This window comes from Cheilinus undulatus, linkage group 11, assembly GCF_018320785.1.
Source record: "Cheilinus undulatus linkage group 11, ASM1832078v1, whole genome shotgun sequence".
In the NCBI taxonomy this organism is placed as follows: Eukaryota; Metazoa; Chordata; class Actinopteri; order Labriformes; family Labridae; genus Cheilinus; species Cheilinus undulatus.
In genome coordinates, this window is record NC_054875.1 from 50,441,276 (window position 1) to 50,463,616 (window position 22,341).

The following is a 22,341-nucleotide window of genomic DNA, read 5'->3' on the forward strand; positions in this document are numbered from 1 at the left end:
AGTGTTGAAGTGCTTTCACATTCCCTCTCTAACTCCTCTCTAAATCTGTGATAAAAAGACATTTCTGTCAGCTGCCGTTCTCCCAAAAACAAACGCTGGAGAATGCTTCCAGAATGAGGTTGTTCATGATTCCCCTGGTACTCCTACATGGTATGTATTCCAAGAAAAGTTGACAACATTTAGACTCTCACGAGTAAACGAAGCGTCTTCACCCAAAAGTCATTCACCACCTAACTACAGCTTATTATAGTAGCTTATATCTGACATCTGAATTGGTTCAACTGTACATCACAGGCCTGTTTGTGGTGATTACAACATGCCCTATGGTGGGAGTCGTCGCAGAAGTGGTCCACCTTACATCCAGTCCTGGCTCGTCTCTCCAGGCATCTCTGTTTGGGTCGGGGTGAAGGTGCAGCTGGGATGTAAACAGTAGAACTTTGCTATGGCTGCTGATATATCACATATGGATGGGGGACTGGGTTCACTCAGATCTCAGGCCTTCTCTCTACATTTCCCTGGACCTGCTCTCATGGGAGTGGACCCAGATTTCTTTTTTGGATGCTGAAAAATGGTGCTAGAGTTTGTGAGGGACGTGCAACTTTTGGAGGCAAAGAAAAAACATCCAATTTCTAACAAACTCAAAAAGCCTTAAACTGGTGGTAAAAACTAAAGAAGACGTGGCTGAGCGTAGCTGAAGAGTAACACCTCTATGGCCAGTATTTCATTCATGGTTTTAGGTTTTTCACCTTGAAATTGTGAACGTCTTTTGGCTGACTACACACTAGAGCTGAGCCCTGGTTTTGGACCTGATTGGGACTGGTCACAGACAAAAATTTGTCAAAATAAACCATAAGAAAGAAGTATCAAAATGATGATTTCACTGCTCCTGAGCCAGTCACAGCTGAGGCACAACTTCTAATATCAAACCTTCAGTATTAGTGACTCTAGACCAGGATACCTCCCACTGTGCTGATGAGAACAGTCTATGGAGAGACCACGCCACCATTGGGTGAAAACACGCCCTGAAAATGAACGGAGGTAGTTTAAGGATCAGCAGTAGCCTCAAAAAGCATAATTAATGATGTGTTTTTAACCCTCAAAGAGCTCTGAGGTGTTGGGAGTAAACTATCGTGCAATAACGTGGTCAAATGTGGGATGGTTGTGTTTAAGCCAGCAGGATATGACGTATTAACGACTACAGATGCACATAATTAGCTAAAAGGTTAAAGTCAGACCTCTTGGTGGTCAGCACCACAAATACAGTTTGATTAAACTGATTATTTATATTTTTTTTATCAGTTAGGGTCCTCGTCAAACACTCCGTCTAAACTGTAGCACAGCAGTCTACTAGTAGCTACTGTAGCTGTTCTTAATAACCACTGCCATGCTGCTACAGTCTTCTCTAGTCTGATGGAAACAACACTGAACTGATAGCACAAAAAGCATCTCATTGGAACAGCAGGGGTTAGCGCTGCTGCCTCACAGCAACAAGGACCCTGGTTTGTGGAGTTTGCATGTGCATGAGGGGGTTCTCTCCGGGTACTCTGGCTTCCTCCAACCACATGCCTGTTAGGTTAATTGGTGACTCTAAATTGCCCATAGGTGTGAGTGTGACTGTGCCTGGTTGTCTGTCTTCATATGTCAGCCCTGTGATTGACTGGCGACCAGTCCAGGGTGTACCCCGCCTCTCGCCCAATGACAGCTGAGAAAGGCTCCAGCCCCCCGTGACCTTTAAAGGGATGCTTCAACATTTTGGCAAATTTGCCCGTTGCCATAATCCCTATAGTCTTACTAATAGGTTTGTTACCTTTAGTTGTCGGTGTGAGCTATTTTTAGATTGGTGCTGCTGAGTTAGGAGCTGCTCTGCCAATGCAACGGATTCTTATGGTATCCCGGCTTTTCCTCATCAAACTCATCAAATCCACAATCCAACAACTCCAAAATGCTCTGACCTGCACATTCACCACGCTATGAAATAATCATAGAACATAGACGGAGACGTTTTAAAGCTAAATGCAAAGCTGGAACAACACTCCAGACATGGCTGCTGCACTGTGTCACTGCGCCCAGCGGTTTACTCAAGAAATAGTTCAGAGTATTTGCTTCATGCGTCGTAAATATTCATTTTTAATCTATATTAAATGCATTTCATTTTGCACAAGCAAACAGACACAATCTCCGATGAATGCATGCCTCCTGTTAATGTGGTATTGTAAGCTGGAAGTGCGTCGGTGAAAAGAAAACTCCTTCCTGCAGAATGTGCATAATACTTTATGTCGGTCGACTGTTCCGCCTTGTCTTTTTTTGTGCTCAAATTTCACATCGAGAATGCCAACGTACTGTTTAGCATCTTCCATATCGAGTTGGTTGGTCACTACCGGATCAATGGCCCATTTATGCATACGCAGTGGCGTGCTCGATGGTAACCCTACTTGGACAAACTGCCCGAATTGCGTTGCCAGAGATGTTTCAGGGATTTTGAGTCATTCTGTGCTGTAGATGGGTTAATTGCATTAAAATTTTTAATCGGATTAATCATGATGTGTCAGTTTTGACAGCCCTAATGATTAAACGTTATTATTTCTCAGCGTGGTGAATGTGCAGGTCACAACTGTTCCACAAGAGCGTTTTGGAGTTGTTGGATTGTGTGTTTGATGAGTTTGATGAGGGAAAGCTGGAATACCATAAGACACCATGGTGTTAGCTGAGCAGCTCCTAACTCAGCAGCGCCGATCTAAAAATAGCTTGCACCGGCAACTAAAGGTAACGAACCTATTAGTAAGACTATAGGGATTATGGCAAATGCTCTTTTAAAACTGTAATGACACTTCTCGCCACTAGTAGCTGCTGTAGCTTCAGTTAAAGGTCTTCCTGCCTGAGCTTTCCCCAGAACTTCTCTGGATGTAAACATGGGAAGCTAGCATTTAGCGTGTCATAGAAACAGCACCGTAAGGCAGTGTTTAGAACTAGATAATGTGAATAAAGTTGTATGTAGACTGTTGAGGGTTAAACTCAATATAAATACTAAATGGAAGAGATGAGGAATCACAGTAAGAATGATATTATTCGCAAAGAGGAATGAAGCCTGGTGGAGCTAGCTGCTAACTTTAGCCACACTCTACTCAGCATACCAGCCTTAGTATGCCAGGTCAGTTAATGACATGTGTGGTGAAAACATGGGGCTGTTTGTCCAGTTTGATGAGGAGTCACTCACCTTTCACTGTTTGTTTTATGATGTTTGACAGTCCTGATTTGGAGAAGTGAGCGTTTTTATGTTGCACTCACTGCTTCCTGGATTCAGGCTCTTTATAACTTTAAACTCTAGTTTTGTATTCTAAGCTTTTAAATGATGAAAGACCGAGTCTTTTCCATTTACCCCCATTCATTTTGATGGACTGTTTTCACCCAGAAAAGGGGGGTAAGGCCATCATTGTTGGGTCCTGGATCGCTCCTATCACCCATGATGAGAGCCAGCAGGCTGGGTAGCATCACCAACAGGATGCTGGGTAATTTTATGGCTCACTAACATAAAAACGATATTCCAGTACTTTCCTCTTAGCTGCTGTATTTTCCCTGTTTTTGTTTGTTTGCTTCTTTCTTCTGGAGTCTCGTTTAATCCCATGAGTTTCTGTGAGATCTCATGTCTGTGAAACCATCACTACAGACAGCAGGTGTCAGGTCTAGGGTTCTGTTGATGGTTGGTGTAGTGTGTAGCCAGCCTGACTGAAATAACCCCCTGTACTGCAGACACAACATATAAGAGGTACTAAAGTCATATCTAGACATCCTTTTGAACCAAATTTAAACATTTAGAGCATCTTTTGGACTTCAGAACTCACTCAGACTGGTTTTTCTATGTGATTGCACATCCCTGCAAACTCTGGCAACCTAGTGTTTCCCTGGTCAGTCTCTGCTGAGCCTCCCGGGTCCATGGCTCAAGTTCATGCAGCCGACCTGAACGCCACCGCTTCACTGCTCCTAAATCCTTGAACTCTTCCTCCCGACTGCCCGGTGTGAAACTAAACCTAGAACTCCTTGGTCCCATGATGACAGAGTAAATGTCTCACCCTCAAACCTCTGTAAAGATGAAGATGATCCCGGTTAGTGGTACTCCGTTTACTCCCCATGGCTCATTCATGCTACGTACTCCTGGACGGCACCCTAAGGGGGGAGCCTTGGTCCTGGATTGCGCTTTACATTTTACAATCAAGTTTTGTCAACTTCCTTTCAGATGAAGTCGACCAACACTCGGTCTCCTCTCCATGCTTCTCCTGGAATAGGGAGTCCTGGGAAAGACTCTGAGGCTGAGCCTTGGTCTCAGACCGTAGTCAGTGTCAGAGCGTCTGTTAGCTTAGACCGTGGTCTCGTACTCTAACACCTCTTTGCTGCCCATCATGCTACTCCGGTACTGTATCCTGGGGCTGACGGTTGATGTGGTCTCGAGCAGCAGAATGGTTTTGCGGAGGCGTCGGTCGATAAAGTGCGCATCCCAGGCAGGGTATCGCTTTCTAGGGAGGTCTATCCGGATCACCGGCCCCTCCTGCGAGCGGGACGACGAGGAGGTCCTGTGGAGGAGCGCAGGAGAGGAGGAAGGGGAGGGACGTACCTGGAAGACAGGTAGGCAACTGTCCCTGTCCCTGTCTTTGTCTCGCTCCCCTGGAACAGGCTCCCCCGTGTCTTTAGTCCTGGGGAGAGTCCTTGGAGGGCTGGTAATGACCATGTCTGTTTGGGATCCTTGAGAAGGGGTGAGGCAAGCATCAATCACTCCCACTACCCCCCCTGCACCCACCATGCCCTCATCCACACACCCTCCCCACTGCGAGCCCAGAACGGGCCCGTCCGGGTGCAGCCAGCAGTAGTAGACCAACATGAAGAAGGTCCCCAGGGCAAAGCTGCAGGCCACCAGGCACACCACCACCAGGGCGTAGGAGTCGGAGGTGTGCGGTCCACGGTACGTGTACCAGGCGGCGGTCAGAGCCACGTTTTCAGCCAGGGTCACGGAGTAGTAGACGGTCATACGAAAGCGGCTGGGGCCCTCTTTGACGTTGAACCAGCAGAAGATGTAGATGATACCGACCACCATGTTGTAGATGATCTCCTCCCACTTGGACATGCAGAAGTCGGTCTCACCTTGGATGATCCAGAAGGTCATGACGCACCTGAAAGACAACCCCATACTTTTAAAAATACCGGTACGTAACAGAGGACTTAAAAATTATCATAATAATCAAAAGAAATAAATCGTTCAGAATCCCTCATTTCTACCTATGGATGCCAGTGAGGGTCAGGTTAAGTCAAAAACCTGGAGTCAGATATGTTTCTATCTACCACATCTCTAGCTCAGTGTTTGATTCCATCAAATAAAAAATCTCAGTTTAACCTCTGGTATGTTTTTTCTGTTTCACTGAGAATCAGATATGAGTTTATGAGACCTGACAATCACTGACTTCCGTTCTTATTTATATTTTACACAGCGACCCAACTTTTTTGGACCTGGGGTGTTTTTTATATTTCTGTATAATGCCGTTATGAACCCAGGCTCTCTGAATCAGGCGCACCAGTGGCTGACGATGAAAATCCCAAAGTAGAGCTGGAAGACGGAGGCGAAGAGGGCGAAGGCCACCGTCCTCGCCCCGATGGTGAAGAAGTGCCACAGCATCTGGGTGATCACGGCCTTGTAGGACATGGGCAGCTTGTCGTCACGGGAGTCCCGCAGAACCTTCTGGTACGAGGCGATCATCCAGGCCAGGGACACGAGGGAGGCCGAGGCCGAGAGGCCTGGAGGGAGAGACGGGAGAACGACAGTGAGAGAGAAATACGAGGAGAAGACTCGAAGAAGGCTGTGGAGATTACAGAGGAAATGTACACAGACAGAACCACTGTAGGACAGCTCTGTGTTTGGACTGGACTGATGTCAACAACAGAAACACTGAAGCAACTTTAGGGACAACGTTGATTCTTGGCAGTGTCAGCTAAGTTAGTAAAACTCTGACTAAAATGTTCATGGACTACCTTTAATCCATGAAACAAGCTAAACATAGATCTGTGAGACCACAGGAAGTAAACACTGACTGAATTTACAAATTAAAATCTAAGGGATTTTTACTGACAAAAACCTAAACAAGAGCTTCAGCGACTAAAACTAGATTGAAATAAATCTATAGTAAAATGACCAAAATTAGACTCAAACTAAAGGCATTTCAATCCAAGACTAAGAATAAGATTTAATATAAAATAGCTGCCAAAACCAACATTTACCCTTGGCTTCAAGGAAACGGTCAAACAATTTTACTTTCAAATGTTAATTTTATTAATTTAACCCAGTGGTTCCCAAACTTTTCACAGCCCGTACCCCTTCAGACATTTGACCTCCAGCCATGTACCCCCTGCTCACAGACACTTATAGCAGCTAGAAACCCCCACCTCCCACATTTAGCATGCATAACATACAAATAAAATCTCTTAAAGTGAAGTATTTCTCACAGAACAGACTTATTTATCAGCGTTTTCAGTGAGCAGCACCAGTTCACTTTTGAAAAAAGAAATTTACATTTCTAGAACATTTTCAGTTATGAAGTTGAAACTGTTAAGTACAAACTCACCACAGCTTTAAGGAGAAGGGTGTCTGACTGAACATATGTCACTACAAATATCTGGCAGTGTGAGCAGGCACCTCTGCAGGCCTCTGTCTATTTATACGCCAGTTTCAAAATGTAATCAGACTGTTTTCAGATCGCATTTTTATTTTTATTTTTCGTGTACCCCCTACGTCATTTTGCGTACCCCTGGGGGTACGAGTACCCCAGTTTGGGAATCACTGATTTAACCTATAGTGCAGTGGTTCTCAACGTTGGGGTCAGGACCCCATGGGGGGTCACGAGACACTGAGAGGGGGTTTCCAGATGCCCTAAATAAACTAAGAACATCACTTTTTATCACTTTATCCCACCAGTTTTGACAACTTTAACCCAGTTTTGCAACTTCAAACCCATTTTGTCCATTTTAAACCCTTTCCACCACTTTTTTTCTGCCTGTTTTTGTCACTTCTAAACCAAATCTCTCCACTCTGCCTATTGTTGGAGCTGTTGACACATTATTGCCACTATTAACCCCTTTGACCCCTTTTTTGCCACATTTCACAATCTGATATGCCCATTTTGCCAGTTTCTGACTATTTCTGCCTCCGCTAACCTTTTTTTTTGCCAGTTTATATCAATTTTCATCCCATTTCCACCTATTTTTGCCACTCTGACACCATTTCAACCACTTTTGAATCCCTTTTACCACTTAACCCCTTAAAGCCTGAAACACAAATAATAGCCAGATTATTCAACATTTTTGGAACTGAAATGTTTATTTAACTTTCTACTGAAATAAAAAAAAAAACATCCATAAAATTGAACAAATGTATTTTTAGTATCTCATTTGATTCATTAGGTGTTTTTGGTAACTGATAATCCACTTGAGGTCATTTTTATCATTTGTCAGATTGTATTGTGGTCACAGGCTGAAAAGGTTGAGAACCCCTGAGTTAGTGAACCAGGAAGTCCCCTGTGATTAAGATCTGTTTCTGGAGGGAGACCTGGTCGGCTAAAGCAGTTAAATCCAGCCTGGCTCTCCTGTGGACTTTCTGTCTTTTCTCTCTGAGGAGAGTCTCCATCTCTCCTCTCCTCCATAGAGCCCACATCAGTGGAGGCTGCAGTGACTGTTGACCTTCTCTGAATCTCCTCTGTGGAGAAACATCCAGAAACCTGATCCAGACTGAGGATTGGCTCTTCATGTTTGTATCTGTGAGACTCGGCCCTCGTCCCGTCTGAAGATCCAGCATGATAACTCCCTGTTCCTCTGGTAGGACGGAGCTCCTTTAACTACAGCTGAGTCTCTGAATCCTGTAGTTTTACTAATTCAGACGGACCTGATCCCGGCCTTCCTGAGGTCAAACGCTCATTAGACAGCACATGTAAGAGGGAGTCCTGCCTGCAGTTTAACACATTAAACATTCATGTGTGTTAATCATGCAGGCTGCTCTCAAATTAAACATGAATCACAGAGAGGAGGAAGGGCTGCTCACACTTTAAAGAACCTAACGTGGTTTAACTGCAGGTCATCAGGAGAAATCACAGAATTATTCATGAGACAGGGTTCTTTAAAGACCGCTAGAATAAGTCAGCAGGGACGGTTAAACAATGAAGTTATTGAGTCAGTTATGACAGAATCCCACAGTCGTCCTGCCAGGACACACGGAGAACGCTCTACTTCATATTAGATAAATGAGGAACATTTATCAGAACACTGTATTTTAGATAGAAATGAAGGAACTGAAGCAGAATTCAGACTCACGGTTTCAACCATCAGGTAAAAACAGCCGCAGTTCTGATGAGAGTCGGTAAATCTGAAGTTTGCAGTTTACATTTGTCACTAACTTCAGATTTAGTCTTAGTTTGGCCTTTGGAGGGAAATATTTACTATCTTTATTATCACCTTTAGAAAGATTTCTCTGAGATCAGTGGGACTGACCTGGTTAAATAAAGGTTACATTAAAAAAGCCTAGCACAGGAAGCCAGGACACGAGTTTGGTAGATTATTTCTCTGTTGTAAAAACGCTTCGTATCAATAAATCTCACACCAGGGCTGGACGATTTGCAAAAATAATCTCATTGCAATTTTTTCCCCCGTATTGTGATTGTGATGTGATTTTTATTTAGTTCCTCATCTTGTGTATTTTCAGCAAATTCAAGCAAAAGATTGGAGCAATAGGCCCCGGACAGTCAGGCCCTGGAGGGACCACAAGCTCAAAACAAGACTCAGCAGTAAAACCAGCTGTTTGGTACTGGCAGAGAAGATTTGGAACATTTCTCATGGACCAACAATCAAACTCAGCTCTGCTGCTCATCCCACAGATGCATGTTCCTCACAGACATGGCTCCATTTAAAAGGAAATGGACAGACTTCACAAGGGCATAGGGTGCTTTCACACTAGGCCCAGTAGTTTTGAACCGCGCTGCATAGCCACCCTCCCCTTCACCCTGCTAGCTTGCTTTCACACGAGCAGCATCGCTCTGTGCTGAGGCAGACTTTTTGCCAAGCAGAAAAAGTCCATACTGCCACCATGGAAGTTTTTAAAATCACTTTTTAAGATACCGCTCATCATATCTACACATCAAGATGAGTCAGACTTTTTGGCTTGATTCTGGTGATTTCCACCTTTTATTGAGAGAAAAAGTGAAAAAACTGCTGCACCATGGAAAGGAGGTTAGTTTTTACAATAACGATATAAAGCTGATATGACTCCCTCTCCTGTATCTGGGTGTGGTTAAATTCACATCTAGACCACCTCCCCAGGTGGACCTGGACCCAGTGCCCAGGTGCAGTTTGTTTGCATTGACCCCAACGAGCCAGACTTTGGGATCACTCAGTGCACTCAGATCTGGGGCTGAGCCTCTAGTATGAAAGCCACCTACAGTAGGATTTATGGACAAGAAGCATCGTTACAACAAAGAAATAACTGACCAAACACGCATTTACTTACTTTATGTTCAAACAAAGAGGCAAAAATAAGGCCTCAAAATTTTCATCATAGCACACCACTGAGCCACTGCTGGTTTCTGGCCCTCACAGCAGCACGTCAGCGCTCACTTTCACTTCTAAACCAATGTAGGGCAGTGTTCATCAGAACTCAGTGATCTCAGAGCAGATTCGCTCTTAGGGTCAACTGCAGGGTCCGCCCCAGGCTGAGGCTCTATAGGCAATGCTGGGGGCTACATGCACTCTAGGGGGCGCCGGTGTGAGAGCTCAACATCTGAATGTAAAACAACCAATGGACCAACAACCCCACCACTCATCCCTCTTCCTGCTTTACTCAGCACCTTTCTCTCTCTCTCTCGCTCTCACTCTCTCTCTCTCCTGTGCATGCATGCAGACCCCTCACTCTCTCTCTCTCCTGTGCATGCATGCAGACCCCTCACTCTCTCTCTCCTCTGCATGCATGCAGACCCCTCAGTCTCTCTCTCTCTCCTGTGCATGCATGCAGACCCCTCACTCATTCTCTCCTCTGCATGCAAGCAGACCCCTCACTCTCTTTCTCCTGTGCATGCAAGCAGACCCCTCACTCTCTTTCTCCTGTGCATGCATGCAGACCCCTCACTCTCTCTCTCTCTGTGCCCAGTGACATGATGGGCAGAAGAGAGGAGCCAGAGTTCACACCCTGTATGAAGATGATCAATAAGGTGCCTTGTGATTGTTAGAAAACAGCATGTGAGTCAAAAATAGAGCAGAGAAACTTGGAGGATGTTGACAGTGATGCTGTTGAAGCAGAGTTTCTGTATCACGATCACTGATACTAATTAAACCCTCCTGTTTGCTCTCTGCTGACATCAGCAGACCTGGCTCTCCTGGTTTAGGGTTAGAATTAGGGGTTAGGGTGTGTTCAGTGGGTCATCTATTAGAGGGTTGGATTTAAAGCTGCTGCAGGTAACGGGCATGCTTATAAAGAAAAATATACAGAGCATGGAGCTGTTAGAAATGAGCATATAGATCCTACAGAGGGCAGTCAGCTCTGTAACCTTTCAACAAGGCTGCTGGCTTTGGACAGAATAAATAAATGTCGGAGTCATGCACAATCAAACATCCCATTTATGTTAACTTTTAATCTGCACTCCTGTAAACATACGGTTGATCTATGGACTACGTCAGAGCTAACAGGTGTAAACTCTCACTACTATTCAGTTTACCTGATGGAGGAGAACTTTGATAGTTCATTCAGTTTTTCTCAGACAGTTTATTTAGTTTTAAATTCACCATGACGACCACATAGAGAAGATGCTACTGAAGAGTTTTAGGACTTTTTTATGTTTAAATACCAAAGACAGTGTTTCCTAGCATAAAGCCCACCTGAGTCTACACAACAAAACAAGATTCCTGGAATGCAGCTTAAGGAAAGAAAGCAGCCATGAAAGAAACAAACCCAAAACAAAGGGGATTATGGGTAGACACAGACAGATGCAGCTTGTTATGTTTGCAAAGCCCAGCAAATCCCTACATTTGGAGGGAGCAGATCCAGCAAATGTTTAGGATTTGTTCTTAGCAGATGACTTGAATGATTAATTGGCAGCACTGATAGCTGATTAATGGAAGTGATTGGTTGATTGATTAACCCTCGCTCCTTGTATGTCCAGAAATCGGACATGCAGATAAGTGTTAATAAAATAATCATTTTTCAATATTTTGTTTTTTACTTTCACTGCTTTAAATCTCTTCAACAACTTCAACCCTGACCACTAAAAATAAATTCAGTGAGATAGCGTCCATGCTTAACAGATGAGTCTATCGGAGCCAAAAACACGCCACTTTTACCATCCTTTTCTCCAGCCTCCTCCTCTACCAAATCATATGTGAGTGAATGCATTTGTTCACATTAGGTTTTTTTTATTTACAGGCATAAAAAGTCAGAGGAAATATGTAGGATATGAATCACCAACACGCGCATTTCCACCTCTAACCAAAACGTGACCGCGATTACACTCATTATGCGCATATATAAATTTACTGCATATTTGAGATATGATATATTCTCTCCTATTGATGGAAAGGACCCGTGCATCCTCATGCATGTCCATCCACTTGCTATGAAGTGAGGGCAAAGTTGAAATTGTCCAAATGTCCCCCTTTGTTAGTCCCAGACTGCAGAGCTCAGAAGTAGCATTTCCGACTGCAAACACTCCACTTACGGGATGTCCGATTGTAAAAATAGACGCAGAGTCTCACCCGAGCACACACGTAAGAGCACACAAACTTTTCCTCACACATGTAGCCCACTCTCAGACATCCATATCTAGTGGAACCAATCGTTTCATTAATTCTGATGATGTTTAGTGGGTGAAATAGCACTTCAAACACTCTGAGTCCATGGAAGAAGTCCTGCATGTGTGTTGCTGAAGGGGTTAAAATGGTGCGCTGGCACTATCTGCTGGATCACTGTGAAATGGTAAGATTTAGAGCCCTGGTGATCGAGTGACTGCATAGAAAAGGTTGCTGTGTGTTGTTTTGGTGCCATAGACACACAGTCAAAAAAACCTGTTTTTAATGGAAGTCTGTAGTCCAGATTTTGGACAAACACGGATGGATGAAGCTATTTGGTGTCAGTAGAGTTCTATGGGCAACACATTTTTTAAATCTTATTTTAATATGAAGAAAAATAATAACTTTGGCCAAATTTGATGCCTCAATCTATACAAATGTGACTATCAACTCAAAATAATGATGATAAAAATGATGAATGTCCTCAAAATGGTATAGATAGTAAGATCTGAGGGTTAATGCATGGAGCGTGTGAGTGATGAGGAGAGGAAACCTGTCTGTGTCAGAGGTCCAGTTAGATCAGAGTATATTATTTTCTATCCCTCTCATCTGTAATTCTAAGCTTGGGTGAAGTTAAAGTGAGGGTTCAGTGTACATTTTGGGTGAAAAGGAAATAAAAGTGATGCACCGTGTCGCTAACAGCCCTCAGAGGAACAGAAGAAGAACCCATGTGTCTAGAACTTGGTATGGGATTAAAGAAATTCCACTCTCTGTGTTTAAATCTGTGTTTGCAGAGGTCTCTGAGGTTTAAAAGCTCTGTGGTGGAGATGGGATTCACCCTGAGATGCTGAAGGCTCTGGAGGTTTCTGGGCTGTTGTGGCTGGTACACCTTTCAGTGTCACCTGGAGGTCTGCGACAGTATCTGTGGTGGTTCTCCTTTTTAAAAAGGGCGACTGAAGGGTGTGCTCTGACTAATGGGGTATCACACCACTCCAAACTTCCTGCTGAAGAACCCCTAGACCCCCTGTATCACTCACTGTGATTAAATAAACCCTGGACTGCTGTGAAACTCTAGTTAAGCTGAACAATTGTTCCCAAACTTTTCAGCCCCTGACCTCCAGAATAACAGCACTACAGACCAGGTACCCCTAGAGACCGGGGACCCCCACCCTCTCTGGAGGTGGTTAAAAAACTGGATGTTGCACAAATTTACATTTTTAGGAGTTTTTGTTAACATTGAGCACAAATAAAAGCTACTGGTTTATTTTAAATTGATCCCATTTTAGGGACATTTTTACTATAATAGATGAATCACACAACTTTAAATCATTTTAAATTTCTCTTTGTTTTTTTTGGCGAGCACTTTGCGACCCTTCATTAGCATCTCGTGACCCCCACCAGGGGTTCTGCCCCCCACTTTGGCAACCACTGCTCTAGACCTCTCATACACAAGATCTGGGTCAGGATCCACAGGTGGGTTGTGGAAGGTTTTAAGGGTCATGAAATGAGTTTTCAGAATTTATTTACAAAAGTATTTGATTGGATATCTATGAAGCACACAGGATAGCCAGATGAGGGAGCTCCACCCTATATGCTCACCCGCTAGACCGAGGGTCGGGAACACATGGCTCCGGAGCCGCATGTGGTTTTGTGCACTTCTTCACACGAGTTAAGTTTTGAATTTCTGAAATCTTGTTTAACAGCAAGAAGGAAGGTCAGGATGTGAAAATGAAGAACAACCTTGATATGTTTCATACAAAGCCGGTGCGTCCGACGGACCCTAAGAGGACTAAAGTAGTGTAGTAGTAGAATGTGAATGGTGATAATGTTAATAACAGCGTGAAAAACTAAGACAAGTTCACACTAACAGCATCAGTCAGGTGAAGAAAGAGAGAAAGGAGGCCAAGGGATCAATAGAGGGCTGTATGAGCAAAATAAACAGGTAAGCTCCCTTTTTATTGTCATTCTCTACTCTGCTGTGACGTCAATATTATCATTCAGAAGATTGATACATTTGACGATAATATAAATATTTTTGGTGTGTAATGAATGTGTACAAGTGTGCATTTGTGCTGTTAAAGATCAGATTGTTGATGTTTGAGCTGAAAATGTCACGTGCGTTAAAGTGGAGCTGTCCATGGAACTAACATATGTCACTCATATAATGTGGAGCTGTCCTTGGTACTAACATGTGTCACTCATATAATGTGGAGCTGTCCTTGGTGCTGATATGTGTCACTCAAATAATGTGGGGCTGTCCTTGGTGCTGATATGTGTCACTCATATAATGTGGAGCTGTCCATGGTGCTAACATGTGTCACTCATATAATGTGGAGCTGTCCATGGTGCTAACATGTGTCACTCATATAATGTGGAGCTGTCCACGGTGCTGACATGTGGCGCTCATATAACATGGAGCTGTCCATGGTGCTGACATGTGTCACTCACACAACATGGCGCTGTCCACGATGCTGACATGTGTCACTCACATAACATGGAGCTGTCCATGGTGCTGACATGTGTCACTCACATAACATGGAGCTGTCCATGGTGCTGACATGTGTCACTCACATAACATGGCGCTGTCCACGGTGCTGACATGTGTCACTCACATAACATGGCGCTGTCCATGGTGCTGACATGTGTCACTCATATAATATAAAAAAGTGTCTGTCTTATTCATTAAGTTTATCTTTCATAAACGGTTCATTAAATCCCAAAATTCAACCCTTGTCTGGTATAAATCCCACAGGCCTTTATCTATTTTATGCCTGTATAAAGTGTCATTCATTCTCCTTTCTCAGGTCTGTAAAGTCTTAAATTTGATCTTTTTTTAAAGGCTGTAGGAACCCTGACTGACTTCAGGACAGCTCACTGTAGAGGGAACCTTCCTTCATCTCTCTGTGCCTCTCTCTTCAGACAGCGAGCGTTATCCCGCCAAAGTAAGGCCCCATTAGTTTGGTCTTCATTCCTCACAGTCCTCATTAGGAATATTAACAGCGTTTCTGCAGCATGTGCATCATTTATTCTAAATGTATGAAGATGAGAAAAGTCTTTGCATGTGTCTTTTTCTGAATAAGAACTGATTAGATCCACTGCACTATCACAGAGCAGAAACCCAGACCCTCCAGGGAGTCCACATTCTCTTCCATCCTTCTACACAAACAGCTGTTAGCCGAGCTACATCGCAGGTATCAGACCGACTCTCTGAGGGTTTCAATAATCCTCTGGTGGCTGTCAAAGCTCCAGTGATCGTCCTCTCTCTGCAGCAGACAAACAAAAAGCCTGACAATCGCCGGCTCGCTCCGTTGACCGCCGCTGCGATGTGGCTCGTCACCGTCCACGCTGCACTGAGCTTTAAGAACCGCTCAGTAACCCCGGCGTCCCTGAGACGATTTCAGGGCAGATTTTAGCTGGTGCCATGTCTGTCCTCAAAAATGTGTGTTCAAACACCGGCCTGACACTTGATTTCTGAGAGAGCGAGAGAGAGGGTTTTGTTTAATTCATCAAAGGCCGATCTTGTGAGGATGTCATGAATAAAGCATGGCCTCTCCTGTTGGAATCTGTGCTAAGTACACAAACACCACACACCTCCACTGGATCTCTCTCTCTCTCCTTAAGCTTCAACAAAACCAAGAATTAACAGCTGATGAAGCCCGACAAAGGAGATCATCATCTGCTTCCTGGATGGTTCTGACGTCCGACAGAGGGGATTTCAGTGTTTTTTATAAACTGTGATATCAGACCACAGAAAGTCGACTGTCTTTATCTTTCCTTTTCCACAGAGAGCCTAGCTTGTCTGCTTTGGCAGCCGTTCTCTCACTAGTAGCATGCACAGCTACACGGTAGTTCACACACCAGCATCAGCTAAAAAGGAGCCAGTTAGCTTGACTCAGAGAGTCAAAGATGCTAGAGGACAGTGATGATGGAGCTAAAGAGAGAGAGCGAGCATGAAGCCAGACAGAAAGCAGCTCTGACTCAACTCAGATATCAGAGCGGACTGCTATTGGTCATTTCTGTCACATGTTTAGGGGGTCAAACTCAATCACAGCAGGGGCCGGATTCTGGATTTGGGTCTAACCTGAGGGCCTAACAGGGTCAAGATTTAACCATTGAGTGTCAACCTAAATGATTTTGGGATTAAAAGGTCAATTTGATAAGTTAAAACACATAATCTGAGATTAAAAGCCAAACTTATAAGTTTTAAAGGTTAAAAACATGACATTTAAAGTCAAAATAATGTTTTTAAAGGGCAAAATATGAGACAGAATACTGAAATCATGATTTTTAACAGTCAGAAAATGAGATAAAAGTCAAAATCACGAGTTTTAAAGGTCAAAATATGAGATAAAATTTCAAATTCATAAGTTTAAAATGTCAAAATCTGAAATTAAATTCAAAATCATAAGTTTTAAGGGTAAGAATATGAGATAAAACCAAAGTCAGGGGTTGAAATGTTAGCAAAACTAAGAAAAAAAATCTAAATCGGGATATTTAACAATCAAAATGTGAGAAAAACATCAATATCGTGAGTTTAAAAAGTTAAAATATGAGATTAGATTTAAAATTAATGAGTTTTAAAAGTCAAAATATGAAATAACTAAAAATCATGAGTTTTAAAGTAAAAAAACTGAGACAAAAGTCAAAATTAGGAGTTGAAAAAGGTCAAAAACATGAAAAAAAAAGTCAAAATAATGACTTTAAAAGGTCAAAACAGGGTTTAAGATGTAAAATTATAAATCTCAAAGGTAAAAATAGATGGATAGATGTCAGAAGTCTCTGAGACTGGTCCCTCTGCAGAGAGGCAGTAGTGGACCAGGACCAAAACCTGACACCATCAGAGCTCCCTCTCTGCAGTCGGCCTCACTGATAAAGTCCTGGCTGCTTCCCAGTGTTGAAGATGAAATCCTCAACATTCAGCCACTTCCTGTGTCCAACTCCAGCTGCCATTCTGTCCTCTACAGTCAAGCCTGAGTCCTAGAGAACGTTCCAGAGTTCGAACCCCGGGAATGAACACTCACCCTGCAGAGGGAGAACGTTGTTTCCATGGATCATGATGCTCAGCTGGAGGACGAGCTGTGGAGCCGACTTCAGGAAAGCTTCCAGGAGGCGGAGCATGGTGATGTCGGCGCTCTCAAACATCAGCCGCCAGTGGAAGTGGCGGCGGGGCCCGTTGCTGTGCCAGCGGCTCTGGGCGCCCAGGTAGAGGGCGTGGATGTACCTGCGAGGAAGAGAGAAAGGGTCATTTTTCTGTCTGAAGGAGATTTTCAGAGTTAAAGCGGGTGATGTGCAGACGTCAGGTCTCCAAACTGAGACTTGATCGGCATTGTTTGGATCCAGATCTTTACACTCGGCCACACATCCACGACAAAACAGACGACAGATCTACGAACATGCATCACTCTACTGAGACAGAGCTGAGGATGATGGCATTCTTCATCAGGTGACTAAAATAACCACATAGAATGTGATTCTCCATCACAGGTGGAGGTAAGCTCACTTCCACTTTAAGGTCCAGATCTGAGTACACCTGGGAAAAGTCTGGTTTATTTGGTCACAGTGAATGCAACTGTACCAAACTCAGGCTCCATCCTGGAGAAGCCAGTGGGCCCAAGCTCTCGGTACTCCTCAGGGAGTAGAGCTGAGAAGGCGACTCTAAAAGTCTCCCGTCTCTTCTCAACCATTCTATCTGAACATCCCAGGCCTGTTCCAGGCTCTGAGCTGCACCGTGGATGTGGAGGCAGGGAGAGGATCGTTGTTATTAACATCTATAGTAGCAGGATGACTCCACTGACTGACCGGGACAGACACAGACATCAACACCAAGACTCTCTACTTTATTCTTCATGGCGGGATTACAGTCAAGTCCATGCATACTGCTCCCTACTGCAGTGGTTCTCAACCTTGGGGTCAGGACCCCCTTGGGGGTCGCGAAACATTGAAAGGGGGTCTCCAGATTCCCTAAAAAAACTAAGAATATTTTTTAGTGTTGCCACTTTTCACCAGTGCTGCCAAATTTTAACCCCTTGTCATCATTTTCCCCACCAATTTTATCATTTCTTTGACATTTCCACCACTTTTTTCCTGCCTGGGGGCGCTCTCACGCTCCCTGTGAGTAATTCTAGGGCTTCTGGGATACGTAGTCGGAACACGGTAGAGGCGGTAGATCAAAGCCACAGAGATCAGAGGTGGAGACCCTGGGGTCAAAGAGCAGAGCGATCATTACAGAGGTAATCTAAGCTAAAAGTTCTAAAATAGACGCTGGAAGAAACTTTAAACTTTTGCCTGAGAAATCGCTGACTCACTGAAACCGCCACTGAACTTAATGACAGTGAATTCAGACATCAGCGCGTTCATTCATCTGCCTCGGCCGGCCAAGAGGCCAAAGAACGCCTCGAGGTCTCCCCCGTACATCGGAGGAAAGAGGCAGCCTCTCTTCAGCTGGATGGATACGGCGATGACACTTCAGAGACGGACTTTTCCGACCCAGACTCTGAGGAACGGCTGCAGAGTGAGCGGAGCGGATCTTGTTCTCCGTCCCAGAGCGATGGAGGTAAGTTAACGTTAGGAACCCACTGATTATTCAGCCAGATTTATCAATGAAACATCACTCATGCTCCTGTGATTTCAGAAGAGCAAGCCCCATGCAGTTCTACAACACCGTCTGTTGGCAGAAAAAGAGGTAAGAACAAAAAAATTCTATATTATAGATTATATATTATATATATAACATATTATATAGCTATTATACTTCTATGATTTACAGGCAGTGCCAGGGGGCACACAAGCAGGAGAGGACGTGGGCGTATGGGGGGTCCCGTGGAGGCCGTCCAGTTCCAGAGTGTGAATGACAGTGACTGGAAGCATTGTTATTTATTTTACAATAAAATCACATTTGTAATACAATTTTCAGATGTCTTTTATGTCATTGAAGGCAAAATTATAACATTCAAATCACTGTTCTGCTTGACAGACTCTCTTTCACAAAAATGCATTTTTCTCAGCTTTCTAGAAAAACGTGGTCTTTGTGGTGAAACTAGCCTCTATTCAACTTCAAATAAATCGAGAACTGAACAAGATGCAAACAAACGTTTTTTCATGATGAAATAGAGAGTTTCTTCTTTCATTTGAGCTACGCTGTGTTTTCAGAATCATAGTAAGAAATATTCTGTGGGCCCTGAAAGATGATTCAAAATGGCCAAAAATGCTGGCACAAGCCACTTCTCACTTGTCGGTTCATCAGTGGTGCCGTTTGAGTGCAAGTATCACAAAAAGTCACTATCAATGCAAATAGGCTCATAGTAAAGTGAGTCAGAGACAGAGGGAGGCATTTCAAGTCTCTAAAAATAAATATTACAGTATTTGCATTTCTTAAAAAGTGATTATAAATAGAAAATTTTAATTTACTCTGTGTTTTACTGTGTAAAACCTTTTCTGTTATCCTCTACTAGAAAGAGCAGGAGCTGAGGTGAATTCACTGTAGGATATTTTTTATTACGACAGGTTTATTATCATCAGTGTGAATCACATCAAGCATCATAATGTGAGGCTGTGAGAAATACCCAGCCCTAGACCTGAAGCCCCCAAATCATTATTTCAGCTAAGGTCAGAACGTTCCTGTGTGTGGTGTGGAACGTCTTCTGACAATGTGGGAAACTGATCAGACACACAATAAGCAGCGTGATGCAGATTCATAAAGGCTAAACTGAACCAGTGATTTCATTTTAGATATTCAAACTGACACGGTGATCAGCTGTAAAGTAGATAGCCTGTTAGCACAGCGTCCCACAGTCTCTCTGAAACACAAAGATCCTTTAGTAACGTACTTGAGTGAAATATTAGAGTTAAAAACGTTAGAGAGGGGATCAGATGTCAGGAGAATGAACAGACGTGCTCTGGTAAACACTAAAACGCTAAAATAAACCTTCAACAGAGGTGGAATACAAAAATATACTCTGATTTTCTCACTACAACAAATAATGTGCTAGAGTGGAGCTCTGAGTCTAATTTTAGCTGGATTAGGATGATGAAAATGTTAGTTTAGTGACTGAAATACCGTGCTCAGTTTTGGTTGGATATTTTGGTGCAGACGTCTTTATTTGACAAACTCAGCTGTGTAAACACAAACAGCTTCGGCGCCGTCAAACTTTATAAAAGTCATCTTTCAGAGAAAATGGGAACACTTACTGTTCTCCTCTCTCAGGAGAATTAAAGGAAAAAACACCTGAGAGGGTTTGTGACTTTCTAAAGGAACATCTTCACCCCCACCTGTCACCGCTCCTCTCTGATTTGTTGTTGTTGTTGGGGTCAGGGCTGTGATTGGCCGCCGGGGTGCAGGAGGTCATCGTGTGCATGCAGGAGAGCAGTCTTGTTTTCAAATGTGGAGACAAATATTGATGTGAGGGGAAAAGGGGACGACTGCTCTTTCACCTGCTGCTGCATGAAAGACATGGTGCTGTCAGAAAAACAGCAGATCACTGCTAAAAACAGGACTAGAGACGGACTGATGGAGCTGGATCAGTCTGACTAAAAACAGGACTAGAGACGGACTGATGGAGCTGGATCAGTCTGACTAAAAACAGGACTAGAGACGGACTGATGGAGCTGGATCAGTCTGACTAAAAACAGGACTAGAGACGGACTGATGGAGCTGGATCAGTCTGACTAAAAACAGGACTAGAGACGGACTGATGGAGCTGGATCAGTCTGACTAAAAACAGGACTAGAGACGGACTGATGGAGCTGGATCAGTCTGACTAAAAACAGGACTAGAGACGGACTGATGGAGCTGGATCAGTCTGACTAAAAACAGGACTAGAGACAGACTGATGGAGCTGCTGGAGATCACTGCTAAACTTTTTGTTTTTTATTTAGTCTGGTCGTTTAAGGACGCTCTGACTGATTCGTTTGTTTGATATGCGTGGGTTCTGGAAATTAAAGGACTGAGATGGGGCTTACCGTTGCTGGGGCAGGTCAGAGAGATTTCCTGTTAAAGAAGGGGAATTATAGCTGCTTTAGTTCCCACTTCATCGTTATCACAGGTTATCTATTTGAAACCACTAAAATTCTAAAACCAATAAAACACTTTTGTTGAATACTGGATATTTTTACATCTTTAGTTCTTTGAAATCCTTTAAACCAATCAGAAATGTTGTTGTGAATTGTTGCAGAAGAGAGCTGCTCTTCCTTGGCCTTATTTTTTTTTTGAATGATCTCTCCTTCTTCGTGGTTTTGCTCCTAAATGCAGGACAGATTTCCTCTAAGTGTGAACCAGCTGGGCCAGAATCGTGGTCGTTACCCTGATGACCCTCTATCTATCTAACCAGCGGCTGCACAGGAGCCATTACCTCATTCAAGAGGTCACTCTGGATAGATGGTGAAGAAGTGTGGTGATGGTAGGCTGTATATGTGAGGGGGGAGTGATGCATCATGGGAAAAGAGGATGGCAGACAGTAGTAGCTGTACGGCAGCAGCAGGATGGACGGGTTGCGGAGGAGAAACGAACGCTCGCTGGAGGAAAAATGAGACGACACTCACTTCCTGAGCTTCTGCATCCCCAAGCAGATTTTAAATAGAGGGGTAAAAATAAACCAGGAGTGTATGCATGCATGCACATGCACAGACACGTCAGCATATATGGCCGTGTCAAGGATGCACGTGTGGATGTGGGGCAGAAATTCTGCAAACAACATTCCCACACACCTAAACACATGACTCGCATGCACACTTTCTCTCTCTCTCTCTCTCTCTCAACAAACACACACACACACCCACCCACACCCACACACACACACACACACATGGTGACAGACAGGCAGGAAGGCCAACGAGGCAGCCTGGAAATCTGTAGCTCTGCAGATTATTTGCTGTCCAAGCACTGCAGGCATTCCTCCGTTCATCCTTTCTCTCTGAGGCGTTCTGTTTGTCCGTCTTTGTTTTTGTCTCTGATTCTCTACATCCTCATTTATCTGCACTTTTTCCTTCAACTTGACCTTTTAGGCTTTTTTCCCTCTTTATTATCAGCTCATAGAGATGCAGAGGTCAGTGGGTCATTGGCTCCACATCATTCTATCTGCTATTTGAGGAGTAAAATTAAAATTTGGAGGAAAAAAAGTCTAACTTCCCTCAGCAGAGATTAGAATACTGTATTCTGTCCAGAAAGCCTTGAACCCTCCTTAGCTCCCTGTCTCTGTCCTGATCCTGATCTAAAGTTAGTCTGAGACAGAGTTCTTGGTTTGGCAGCCACGGTGGACCGTCGTTTCCATAATCTACGGGACAAACAAGAGGAGTACAACAAACACGTGACAGCGCAGACGTTATGGAGCGGTTTTCAGAAGTGTCACTAAGACTTTTAATTGACCTGATTATTTCAGTAAAAAAGAACTTCAGAATGAACTAAATATGCAGTATTATGCAGAACTTTCAGGCCTAAAAATGAGGCTGACTGAAGATGTCGATGTGGTGAATAAGCTTCCTGAGGGGAACAAAAAAAAAAAAAAAAAAAAAAAAAAAGAAATTGCTGCAGGTTCCAGAACATGAGTTTTT

General features: G+C 43.7%; 1 protein-coding gene across 1 annotated transcript in view; it reads right to left on the reverse strand.

The window, feature by feature from the left end:
• Positions 1-2,848: 2,848 nt before the first annotated feature.
• The window catches only part of xkr7 (XK, Kell blood group complex subunit-related family, member 7), a 123,921-nt gene continuing 104,428 nt past the window's right edge, over positions 2,849-22,341 (reverse strand). Inside the window, exons 2-4 of the mRNA XM_041799941.1 lie at positions 16,818-17,017; positions 5,559-5,778; positions 2,849-5,159 (exon numbers count right to left, since the gene is read on the reverse strand). Of these exons, the coding sequence (XP_041655875.1) occupies positions 4,352-5,159; positions 5,559-5,778; positions 16,818-17,017 (1,228 nt within the window). The 3' untranslated portion in view covers positions 2,849-4,351. The remainder of the gene's footprint in view (positions 5,160-5,558; positions 5,779-16,817; positions 17,018-22,341) is intronic.